At 58.7% G+C, this 11,359-nt stretch overlaps 1 protein-coding gene across 1 annotated transcript; it reads right to left on the reverse strand.

The window, feature by feature from the left end:
- Nucleotides 1–852: 852 nt before the first annotated feature.
- LOC100274733 (uncharacterized) lies at nucleotides 853–1,655 on the reverse strand. Its single transcript, NM_001149029.2, has one exon. It carries the CDS (start codon nucleotides 1,545–1,547, stop codon nucleotides 1,125–1,127), a length of 423 nt encoding a protein of 140 aa, NP_001142501.2. The 5' UTR covers nucleotides 1,548–1,655; the 3' UTR covers nucleotides 853–1,124.
- Between the last annotated feature and the right edge of the window lie 9,704 nt (nucleotides 1,656–11,359).

An 11,359-nucleotide genomic window follows, 5' to 3' on the forward strand; every position in this document is an offset into this window, starting at 1 on the left:
GCAAAATAAGTCATTATGAGGCTATTTACCTGTATCTGCACATATGTCAGAAATGGCCGTACCTAGCCAGCTAGGCTTGCGTGAAACTAGGTGTGCGGACGCACTAATAAGGCCCTGTTTGATTCGGATTATAATCTCTCTAGATTATATAATCCAGCGTAAATAATCTAGTAGGTAAACAAACACCTAGATTATGAGTTCATATTATATAATCTAAAACCCAGATTATAATAATCTCATAATCTTCTCAAGAGTAGTTTATTTGAGATTATTTTGGCAAAAGACCTACTACCCATGGTTATGTAAATAGAAATTACAATATATGTCATTCTTCTCTCCTCACCTCAAATAAACAAATAAGGGTACTGCTATCTTTATATCTATATTTATATAATCTAAACATCAAACAACTACATATAGATTATAATATATCTAGATTATAATCTATATTATAATCCAGATTATATAACCTATAAGCTGAAATAAACAGTCCCTAAACCAATTAGGCGCTAACTGATGTACAATCTACCTACAAACAGGAAGCTAATAAGGGCTTACTATACGTTACGTGTACCTTTGACTGCAGCACATTCCTGCTACTGCACGCATCCGCCGATGCCTAAAAAAATTGGGTGGGGAATACGAGAACGAGACTACGAGAGACCTAGCACATGCGGTATGCGAGCTTTCCAAACTAACTGCATGCATGCATGCATGGAAACGCGAGACAAAGATTACATTTGCATACATGAACACACGAACAAATGGTATGTAATGGATTATTAAGGTTGCGCGGTGACTGACACCGTCCATAGCAAAATACGTACGCATCTCTTTCAACTCCACAACACATCCAAAGAATATATAGGTATATATATGTATGTACTTGACTCGATCGATTACTCGTCGATCGAACTCGACGATGGATCTACAAACACGGCAAGATCCATGCATGATGGTGTGCCGCGGCGAGTACTCACCACACCATGGAAACTGAACCAGACTGTGCATAGCGGCCGCCATGAGAATTGAAGATGCAGGATGCAAGCATGCAGGTGTGCTGCTCGCGTCGCGCGCGCGTGCGCATGCGGTGGCAACGGGGCCTCGATCTCTCTCACGTACTCTCAGTGATGCAAGGGGTTGGGGCCCGAAGGCACCAGCCTCTTCTGCACGCCGTACCGCGGATCGATCATCGCCTCGTCACCCTCGCCGCCAGCTGCTGACGGTGGAAGAGTCCCGTGCCGGTTCCATCGCCGGTCCGCGTGGTGGTGGTGGTGGTGGTGGTGTTGATGATGAAGATGGTGGTGGTGGTGGTGGTGAAGAAGATAGCGGTGGTTGTGACCAGCAGCTGACGAGGACGAGGCAGCGTCGAAGCTTGTCATGGCGAGCAGCATCTTCCTCGGGACGGCGGCGGGCCACCTCGCCGGCCTCGTCCCCGCCAGGCCGCCGCCGTTCCCGTGGATCAACGCGGCTGTGAGCACGGCGAGGCACAGGAGGAGGAGGAGGGCAGCGAGAGCGGTAGCGGCGGCGGCGTGAGGTCGTCTCATGGCCGGCCGTAGCGCCGTACGTGCAGGAGGATTTATGGAGATGGACGACAGTGTGCGCGCCGACGTCGACCGGCCGGCCGGCGGCCGATCGAGCTAGTACCTAAAGCTAGCTATCGGCATGCATCTGGCCGGCCCTTTGTACCAGGTAGCTCAGGTACGGTGGTGGAAACCGGACGGAAAAAGGTGGCTAGCAAGGGAAGCATGAAGAGGCTGGCTGTACCTGTACGAGTAGGTGGTGTAACATCGTCTGGGTGTACATGCAGCAAGGTGGAGTGGAAGACGAGACGAGCTGGGGGTCGAGCGAGCGAGCGAGCGAGCGAGAGACCGTGGAGAATGGAGGGCATTGAGACCGAGGCGGGCGGAGTTGCTTGCGTTATTGGCTAGCGTGCGTGGGACTCCGGCTTCCATCCATCCATCCATCCTTCCGCGCTCGAGCTGGACGCGTCCGCACTCTAGCGCCCGGCTTTCCCGGACGGGCGGTGCCGGGTTTCCTGGCCCGGAACGTGCTGCGCTGCGCTGCGCCAACTCGCTTGGCGTTCAAGGGAACTGTCAGCTGTCTACCGCTCTCGGGACTCGATCGGGATCCAGACGAGAATTTTTCTCAAGCAAACGACGTAGTACGTGTATAGATGAGCATGCAGCCCATAGCACGACAGTCCGGCACGAGGTCCAGTTTTTGGCCCGGTCTAAGCACGGCACGACCCGGTTAGATTCGTGTCCGGACCGGCCTGGACTAACTAACCAAGCCGTGTCTGGGCTGCTGGCTGCTCCCGCCGGGCGGCACGGCCCGGCCCGCCAGAAAACGGTTGGCACGGACCGGCCCGGTAACGGGGAGCGGGGCATAAGCTCGGCCTCCCTCTCCACTCGGCCACTCTCCGCTCATCCGCTATCCGCTCTCTCAGTCCCTCTCGCCTCTCGGGCCTCGGCCTCTCCGTCGCTCCTCGCTCCACGCTGCGCTCCGCCTGCTGCTCACCACCTCACCGTCGGTCATCGCCGTAGTCTCTACCGGATTTTCGTCACCGGCCCCCTTCCGTGCGGCGCCCCACTCCAGACTCTGGCTCTCCATCGGTGAAATCCCTAACCCTAATCAGAAATCCCTAACCCTAATCTCCTCTTCTCCGGACTGCGGCTCTCCCTCCCGTCGTCCCGCGTCATCGTCTCCGGCTCTGGGCTGCAGCTTGGCAGATAAGTCCCTCTCCGGCTCTCCCTCTCCAGTCGGCCATCCCAATCCCTAACCCTAACCATAATCTCCTCTTCTCCGGCTCTCCCTCTCGCGTCGTCCGTCGTCGTCACTTGAACCTCGTCTCCAGCTCCGGGCTCCGGCTCGGCAGGTATAGTCACTCTTCCTCACCAGTCCCCACTCCCTAGTCGGCATTCTCTAACCCTAATCTCCTCTTCGCTGCTTGCTTGTGGACTTTGGTAGGTCGCCGGCCGACTACGTGGTCGTGCTAGTGCCGCCAGTGCCATCAAGGTACGGTGCCGAGATAGAAGTGTGTTATGGATGACGACGACGACAACGATCGGTACCCTAGAACCATCAACGAGGAGCTCGTTGAGTTAGGGCAGCTTCCCGATGACATTGATGATATGGGAGATGATGTTGCTGCCTTGTTCGGTGTTCGATAGCACTCATAATCCCGGGCCAGTAAGTGATGCTGCTGGCTCTAATGAACTTGATTCATTGACTTCTTTTAGCACTGGTAAACGTCGATCTACTGTTTGGGATGACTTCACTGAAGTCACAGAAAACTGTAATGGTAAGAAGGTGCGCATTGCAGGTATTTGCAAATTTTGCAAAGCTCGGTTGAGTGCTAATTCTAATGCTGGCACTGGACATTTGCTTAGGCACCATAAATCATGTAAAAAGAAGTCTGATCATGTTGCTATGTGTCGGCGTTTCGACCACGGGGGGTCCCTGGACCGACGAGTAAATTGTCGCCACGTGTCCTAGCCCAGATGGGTCGGCGCGAAATGGAACACAAGGGGAAAACAGTAAGGGGAATCGCGGCCTCGTGTTGTCCTGCGCCCAGGGCGGATGCGCTTGCAGTAGGGGGTTACAAGCGTTCGCGAGGGAGAGAGAGAGAGAGAGAGAGAGAGAGACTTTGCGTCGGCCCATCCTCCCGCGCGGCCACCCTCTCGTACGAGAGCCCTGGACCTTCCTTTTATAGATGTAAGGAGAGGACTCAGGTGTACAATGGGGGGTGTAGCAATATTCTAACGTGTCTAGCAAAGGGGAGCCAGAGCCCTATGTACATGCCGTCGTGGCTGTCGGAGAGGTGTTGCTGCCCTGTTCATGTGATGTCGTGGCCGTCGGAGGAGCGCTTGAGCCCTATGGAAGTACAACTGTCGGGGCTGTCGGATCCTTGCTGACGTCTCCTTGCTTCCGTAAGGGGCTGAGAACCGCCGTTGTCATGGAGCACGCGGGGTGCCATCATTACCTGTTTTACCGGGGCGAGCCAGATGGGACGCCGGTCTTGTTCCCCATAGCCTGAGCTAGCTAGGGGTAGGGTAATGATGGGCCCCCCTGTGACGTGGTCGGTTCGAGCCCGAGGTAGGGTGAGGCGGTGACACCTCTGAGGTCGAGGTTGAGTCCGAGCCCTGGGGTCGGGCGAGGCGGAGACCGTCTTCCGGAGTCGAGGTTGAGTCCGAGCCCTGGGGTCGGGCGAGGCGGAGACCGTCTTCCGGAGTCGAGGTTGAGTCCGAGCCCTGTGGTCGGGCGAGGCGGAGACCGTCTTCTGAGGCCGAGACGGGGGCCGAGCCCTGGGGTCGGGCGAGGCGGAGACCGTCTTCCGAGGTCGAGGTGGAGTCCAAGCCCTGGGGTCGGGCGAGGCGGAGACCGTCTTCCGAGGCTGAGATGGGGGCCGAGCCCCGGGGTCGGGCGAGGCGGAGCTTCCTATGGCGCCCGAGGCTGGACTTAGCTGCTGTCGGCCACACTCTGGCGAGCGGCACAGCAGTCAGAACAGGGCAGGCGGCGCTGTTTTCCTGTCAGGTCAGTCAGTGGAGCGGCGAAGTGACTGCGGTCACTTCGACCTTGTCGACTGAGGAGCGTGCGTCAGGATAAGGTGTCAGGCGATCCTTGCATTGAATGCTCCTACGATACGGTTGGTTGGCGTGGCGATCTGGCCAAGGTTGCTTCTTCGCGAAGCCTGCCCGAGCTGGGCCTCGGGCGAGTCGAAGGTGTGCCCGTCGCTTGAGGGGACCCTGAGACGTGAATCCTCCTGGGTCGGCTGTCTTTGCCCGAGGCTGGGCTCGGGCGAGGCGAGATCGTGTCCCTTGAGTGGACGGAGCCTTGACCTGAATTGCGCCCATCAGGCCTTTGCAGCTTTGTGCTGATGGGGGTTACCAGCTGAGATTAGGAGTCTTGGGGGTACACCTAATTATGGTCCCCGACAGTAGCCCCCGAGCCTCGAAGGCAGTGTTGGTACTCGCTTGGAGGCTTTTGTCGCACTTTTTTTGCAAGGGGACCAGCCTTTCTCGGTTGCATTTCGTTCCGGTGGGTGCGTGCGAGCGCACCCGCCGGGTGTAGCCCCCGAGGCCTCGGAGGAGTGGTTTGACTCCTCCGAGGTCTTAGCGCTTTTCGTGATGCCTCGGCCGGTCTGGTTGTTCCCTCATGCGAACTGGTCGTTGCCCGGGTGCATAGTCAGGTTCCGATTTCTCGGGCTAGTATGTTGACGCTGTCAACGGTTTGGCCGGAGCCGGGTTTGCGAGAGCAGCCCCCGAGCCTCCGCACAGAGCGAGAGGACGGTCAAGGACTTACTCGGCTTTTATCATACGCCCCTTCGTCGCCTTTCCGCAAGGAGGAGGGGGGGAAAGCGCCATGTTGCCCTCGGAGGGCGCCGAACATGGTGTCTCCAGTGAGTTGCTAACGGGTGATCCGAGTGGATGCCCGTGCCCCATTCGATAAGGGTCGGCTAGTGGCCCAGAGGCGCGCTCCAAAAGTACCTGCAGGTGATTTGCCGGACCTGGTCCTGTTTGATAGGGTCCGAGGGCTCGATGCCTCCCTCTGATGGGGCTCCTGCTGGTCTCGGAAATGTCCTAGGGTACCTCGGGAGCGTAGCCCGAGCCTCGGCCATGTATCGGACGTACCCAGAGTCATCCCTCGCTCTGCGTGTTCTGAGGTGGCTGTCGAACCCTTCGGGGGGCCAGCCTTCGAACCCCTGATCAGTAGTGGGCGCGGAGCCCGAGTGGCCTGAGGCGGCTGTCGAACCCTTCCGAGGGGCCAGCCTTCGAACCTCTGACCAGTAGTGGGCACGGAGCCCGAGTGCTCTGAGGCGGCTGTCGAACCCTTCCGAGGGGCCAGCCTTCGAACCTCTAATCAGTAGGAGAGCTCGGGGCCCGCTTCCTTCGCGGAGAAGGATCCCTTTCGGAGTATCCCCTTTCCCGGTCCCTGTAGCAAGAGAGAGAAAGGGGAAGAGGAAAAGGATACGAAATTGAACGACATGGTGCACCTTTTTTGACGCGGTCATTATGGCGGAGGTGAAGCGTCGCCCGCTTCGCCTGCCAAAGGTGTTGCCTGCCCTGCCGCGGAGTTAATGCGACTGGACAAGTGGTTGGTGGGGCAGCCATTGTGCGTGCGCGAGCCGTTCGAGGAACGGAACACGGGCGCGTCGTCTTCACGCCGTGGGAGAGGGCTCTCTCGCTGTCCCAGGAGGGGACATGAGCCCGCAGACGATTTGAATGCTGCTTCCGCCCGCCTGCCGCCGCCATTACTGCTGGCCCACTTTTGGCCATATCGACCGTCGCGCCTTCTCCCGCGGCGGACTGACGCGTGACCGATGTGCTTGGTTGGCACTATTGGGCCATGCGCAGGGTTGCCTCGAGTCGCGGCACCGGTTCCGCAGTCGAGAAGGCGCGGTACTAGCGCAAGTGGCGGTGCAGTTTCTCGCACGTAGTAACCGGCGCACCGGTTACATGACGTGTGGGCCTGGGCCTCCATGCTGGACGCGTCGAAGTCGAAAGGGTGCGCCCCCTTGGTGTGGTTGCATGCCGCCTGCATGGCGGTCCGCCCTTTCACCCGCTGGTCTGGACGAAAGTGGAGGAGTGCTTGTAACCGCTGGGCAGTTACGCGCTCCACGCACGGCGGTTTGGCTCCTTCTGTCCTGGGCCAGCTTGCATGACACGTGGGACCCAGCCCCCGTGTCGTAGGGGGAGGACCTTGGAGCGTGTTGGTGAAGACTCAGTCCGCGACAGCTGAGGACACAAGTGGGGAGAGTTGCCTTTAAAAAGTGGGCGATCCCCTTGGATGGCAGCCATGCCTTCGCACTCCCCTCATGCATCGCGTCCTTCCACCTTCCGAGCCCCCGGATGGGGAGCGCCCGCGCTGCTTTTATCTTGCCGCTGTTGGAGGAGCGCAACTTCGCGGAAGTTGGTACCTTTCAGCCATCGCTCGGCTTCAAGGATTTTCATCAGGTAGCCCGGCTGCATCCCCTCGCTAATGGTCACCCAAGACGGTGACCACCAGTTTGATGGTGGGGAGGAGCAAGTCGGGCTGCGGCCTCTACCCCGCCCTCAGCTTCAAGGATCTTCATCATCCTTGCTGGGGAGGAGGGCGAGGCGAGCCGGGGCCTGCCTTCGCATGGGCCGGCGTCCCGCTTCTTCCTCCAGCTTCTGGGGGTGGAAACCATCCTCCAGCTCTGCGGAGGAGGCGCCCTCCAGCCCTGCCGGCGAAGGCGAACTGTTGCTGCCCAGCCAGGGTGCAACATTCCGTCCTTTGTCCGGGTGATGGTGGCCAGCCGCACCGGGGGGTCTCCCAACACGTCGTACGCCGCGAGGGTGGCACTCGTGTTCTGGGACGGTCCCATTCTCGTTTTCGTGGCGAGGACGGGAGTGAGGACCTACCGGTGCGCTTTGGGGCGGCCGGCGCCCGCTGGTGCGGTGTTGGTGGGCAGGTGGACGCCGCCGTCGGTGCTGAGGTGGTGGCAGCTGGAGAAAGCTTCTCCGCCGACGAGACTGTCAGTGCCACCCGCAGACCGACCTCCGGCTCTTTGGCTTTGATAGCTTGTCCTCGCCCCTCGAGTGGGGACGTGGGCGAGAGCCTTCCGGCGGCAACGTCCGTCCTGGGACCATCGCTGCTGCTGCAGAGGTCGCTGGCGAGTCGCCCGGAGTTTGTCGTCCCGCAGGCTCTCTGATGTGGAGGTTGTTCATACCCGCGGGAGTGGAACCGGAGTTCCGTTTGTAATGGCACCTTGAGTGCCGGTGTCTGTTCATTGTGGCTGCCGGGGCGTGAACATGTGTGTATTTGGGCGTAAAGCCGTGTTTCTTCCTCCTTTCGAGCACCAGACTCGCCTGTCGGCTAGCTGGACCGCTTAACCAAGTGTGAGTTGCCTCGTGCGGAAGGTGACGAGTGAGGTATTCGTATCCCGGAGGCGTAGGAGTCCCTCGGCTCGGTAGGCCTTGCCGCCCGAGGCTTCTCTTGCTCAGTGAAGGAAACCTCGGTTGCTCTGCGATGAACCAAAGCCGGAGGCAGCGGTGTCAGCATGGGCAGAGGCGGAGTCAGTTGGAGAAGATACTTCGTCAGCCCAGGAGCAGGTGACTTCCCAGGCCGAGGAGGTATAGCAGCGGCGGCCGGAGCCTGGCCGGGTTGTCCACTGGCGGGACCAACCCTGGAGTCGGGCTGCCGAGGCCATGAGTCGGGCCGGTGTCCCCGGGGGACGGCTGGCCGAGGCTACGGGGCGGCTGATCAAGCCGTCTGCTCGGGCCGGGTTCCTGGAGGAGGCCCTGGCGGCGATGGCTCAGGCGTGGTGCCGACATCTTCCTTCGAGGTGGAGATCCTCCGACCGTGTCGTCGTCCGAGGCCAGGCCGGATTCCGTCGAAGGTGGAGTCGACGCCGAGGGTGCAGCTGCTCCCCCTACTAATGTCTGAACCTGCAGGAATAGTTTATCTGTAGTGTGCGTATGTTTTTTGCGACCGCTGAGGCCCAAACATACCGTCGTCGTATTGTAAAGCTGCGTTTCTTTTCCTTGTTTTGAGTATCAGGACTTGTTCGTCGGTAGCAGAATCGTTTATCCGAGCGAGAGTTACTTTTCACGAAAGGTGATGAGTGAGGTATCCGTATCCCGGAGGCGTAGGAGTCCCTCGGCTCGGTCGGCCTTGCCGCTTACGTGTACTTACTCGTCCGTAGGATTCTGTTATCGATATAGTCGAGAAGGCACGAAAAATCGTTTCAGCAGAAAAGTTTTCGAGCGTTAAGACTTGTTCGGTCAGCGGAATCGCTTATCCGAGCGTGAGTTACTTATCGCAGAAGGTGATGAGTGAGGTATCCGTATCCCGGAGGCGTAGGAGTCCCTCGGCTCGGTCGGCCTTGCCGCTTACGTGTACTCCGTCGTTTTTAGGATCCCACTATCGAAGTAGTCGAAAAGCACGAAAGATGTTCTGGCAGAAAGACTTTTTTCGAGGAAAATTTTGACGCAGAGGGGGTTCCCCCCTTCTAGCCCCCGAGGGAGGGTCGGGCTCTGCCGAGGCAAGACTGGCCCTTCCTTGATGGTTAGACTTTATTTGCGTATGTAAACGGGGTATATGAACGACTTGAAAACATCTTAAGGGTAGAAGCGACGTAGCTGTCGAATGTTCCAAGCGTTGCTGTAGACCTCGCCTTGACTGTTGGCCAGCTTGTATGTTCCAGGCTTCAAAATCTTGGCGATGATGAACGGCCCTTCCCAGGGAGGCGTGAGCTTGTGGCGCCCTTGAGCGTCTTGTCGTAGCCGAAGCACCAAGTCACCCACCTGGAGGTCTCGGGACCGAACCCCTCGGGCGTGGTAGCGTCGCAGGGACTGCTGATACCGCGTCGTGTGTAGTAAGGCTACGTCCCGAGCCTCTTCCAGCTGGTCCAGTGAGTCTTCTCGGTTGGTCTGGTTGCTTCGGTCGTCGTACGCCCTCGTCCTCGGGGATCCGTATTCTAAGTCTGTGGGCAAGATAGCCTCGGCCCCATAGACTAGAAAGAACAGCGTGAAGCCCGTGGCTCGGCTCCAGACCACCGAGGGGAGTTCCTTCATCCATCGCCTGCCGAACTTGTTGAGGTCGTTGTAGATCCTTGGCTTGAGTCCCTGCAGAATCATGTCGTTCGCACGTTCTACCTGCCCATTCGTCATGGGGTGGGCTACGGCGGCCCAGTCCACCCGGATGTGGTGGTCCTCGCAGAAGTCCAGGAACTTTCTGCCAGTGAACTGGGTGCCGTTGTCGGTGATGATGGAGTTCGGGACCCCGAAGAGATGGATGATGTTGGTGAAGAACGCCACCGCCTGTTCGGACCTGATGCTGTTTAGGGGTTGGACCTCAATCCACTTGGAGAATTTGTCGATAGCGACTAGCAGGTGCGTGTAGCCCCTGGGTGCCTTCTGCAAGGGACCGACGAGGTCCAGACCCCACACAGCAAATGGCCAGGTGATGTGTATTGTTTGCAGGGCCTGAGCAGGCAGGTGTGTCTGCTTTGCATAGAATTGACACCCTTAGCAGGTGCGTACAATCCTAGCGGCATCGGCCACCGCGGTTGGCCAGTAGAAACCCTGTCGGAAAGCGTTTCCAACAAGGGCTAGAGGCGCTGCGTGATGACCGCAAGCCCCCCGAGTGTATTTCTTGCAATAGTTCCTGACCTTCGGCGATGGATATGCATCGCTGGAGGATGCCTGAGGGGCTGTGGTGGTAGAGCTCCTTTCCGTCACCCAACAAGACGAACGACTTGGCGCGCCGTGCCAGTCGCCGAGCTTCGGCTCTGTCGAGGGGTAGCTCTCCTTGGTGGAGATATTGCAGGTACGGGGTATGCCAATTTCGATTAGGCGGGACCCCATTCCGCTCTTCCTCGACGCGCAGTGCCTCACCCTCGGGGGCCGAGGGTGCCTCAGGCTGAGCCGAGGGCGCCTCGGGCTGAGCCGAGGCCTTCTCGGGCTCGGGCGTGTCGTCGGTCTTGATGGAGGGTTGATGTAGGTCTCGGGAGAAGACGTCCGGAGGAATCGTTGTCCGCCCCGAGGCTATCTTAGCCAGCTCGTCCGCAGTCTCGTTGTATCGTCGGGCGATGTGGTTGAGCTCGAGCCCGTAGAACTTGTCCTCCAGGCGCCGAACCTCATCGCAGTAGGCTTCCATCTTCGGGTCGCGGCAATGGGAGTTCTTCATGACTTGGTCGATGACAAGCTGCGAGTCGCAACGAGCGTCGTGGCGCCGGACCCCTAGCTCGATGGCGATGCGCAACCCGTTAACCAGAGCCTCGTACTCGGCCACATTGTTGGATGCCGGGAAATGGAGGCACAGCACGTAGCGGAGGTGCTTCCCGAGGGGCGAGATGAAGAGCAGGCCCGCGCCCGCTCCTGTCTTCATCAGCGAGCCGTCGAAAAACATGGTCTAGAGTTCCGGTTGGATCGGAACTGCTGGAAGCTGGGTGTCGACCCATTCAGCCACGAAGTCCGCCAAGACTTGGGACTTGATGGCCTTCCGAGGGGCGAACGAGATTGTCTCGCCCATGATCTCCACCGCCCACTTTGCAATCCTACCCGAGGCCTCTCGGCACTGGATGATCTCCCCCAGGGGGAAGGATGACACCACAGTCACCGGATGAGACTCGAAGTAGTGTCGCAACTTTCACCGCGCCAGAATTACCGCGTACAGTAGCTTCTGGATTTGCGGGTAGCGGATTTTGGTTTCGGACAGTACCTCACTGATGAAGTAGACCGGCCTCTGGACGGGCAATTCGTGCCCCTCTTCTCGTCTCTTGACCACGATCGCGGCGCTGACCACCTGAGTGGTAGCGGCGACGTAGATCAAGAGGGCTTCTCCGGCAGCGGGGGGCACCAAGATGGGCGTGCTTGTAAGGAGCGCCTTTAGG

Source organism: Zea mays, chromosome 8 (genome assembly GCF_902167145.1).
Source record: "Zea mays cultivar B73 chromosome 8, Zm-B73-REFERENCE-NAM-5.0, whole genome shotgun sequence".
Classification (NCBI taxonomy): Eukaryota; Viridiplantae; Streptophyta; class Magnoliopsida; order Poales; family Poaceae; genus Zea; species Zea mays.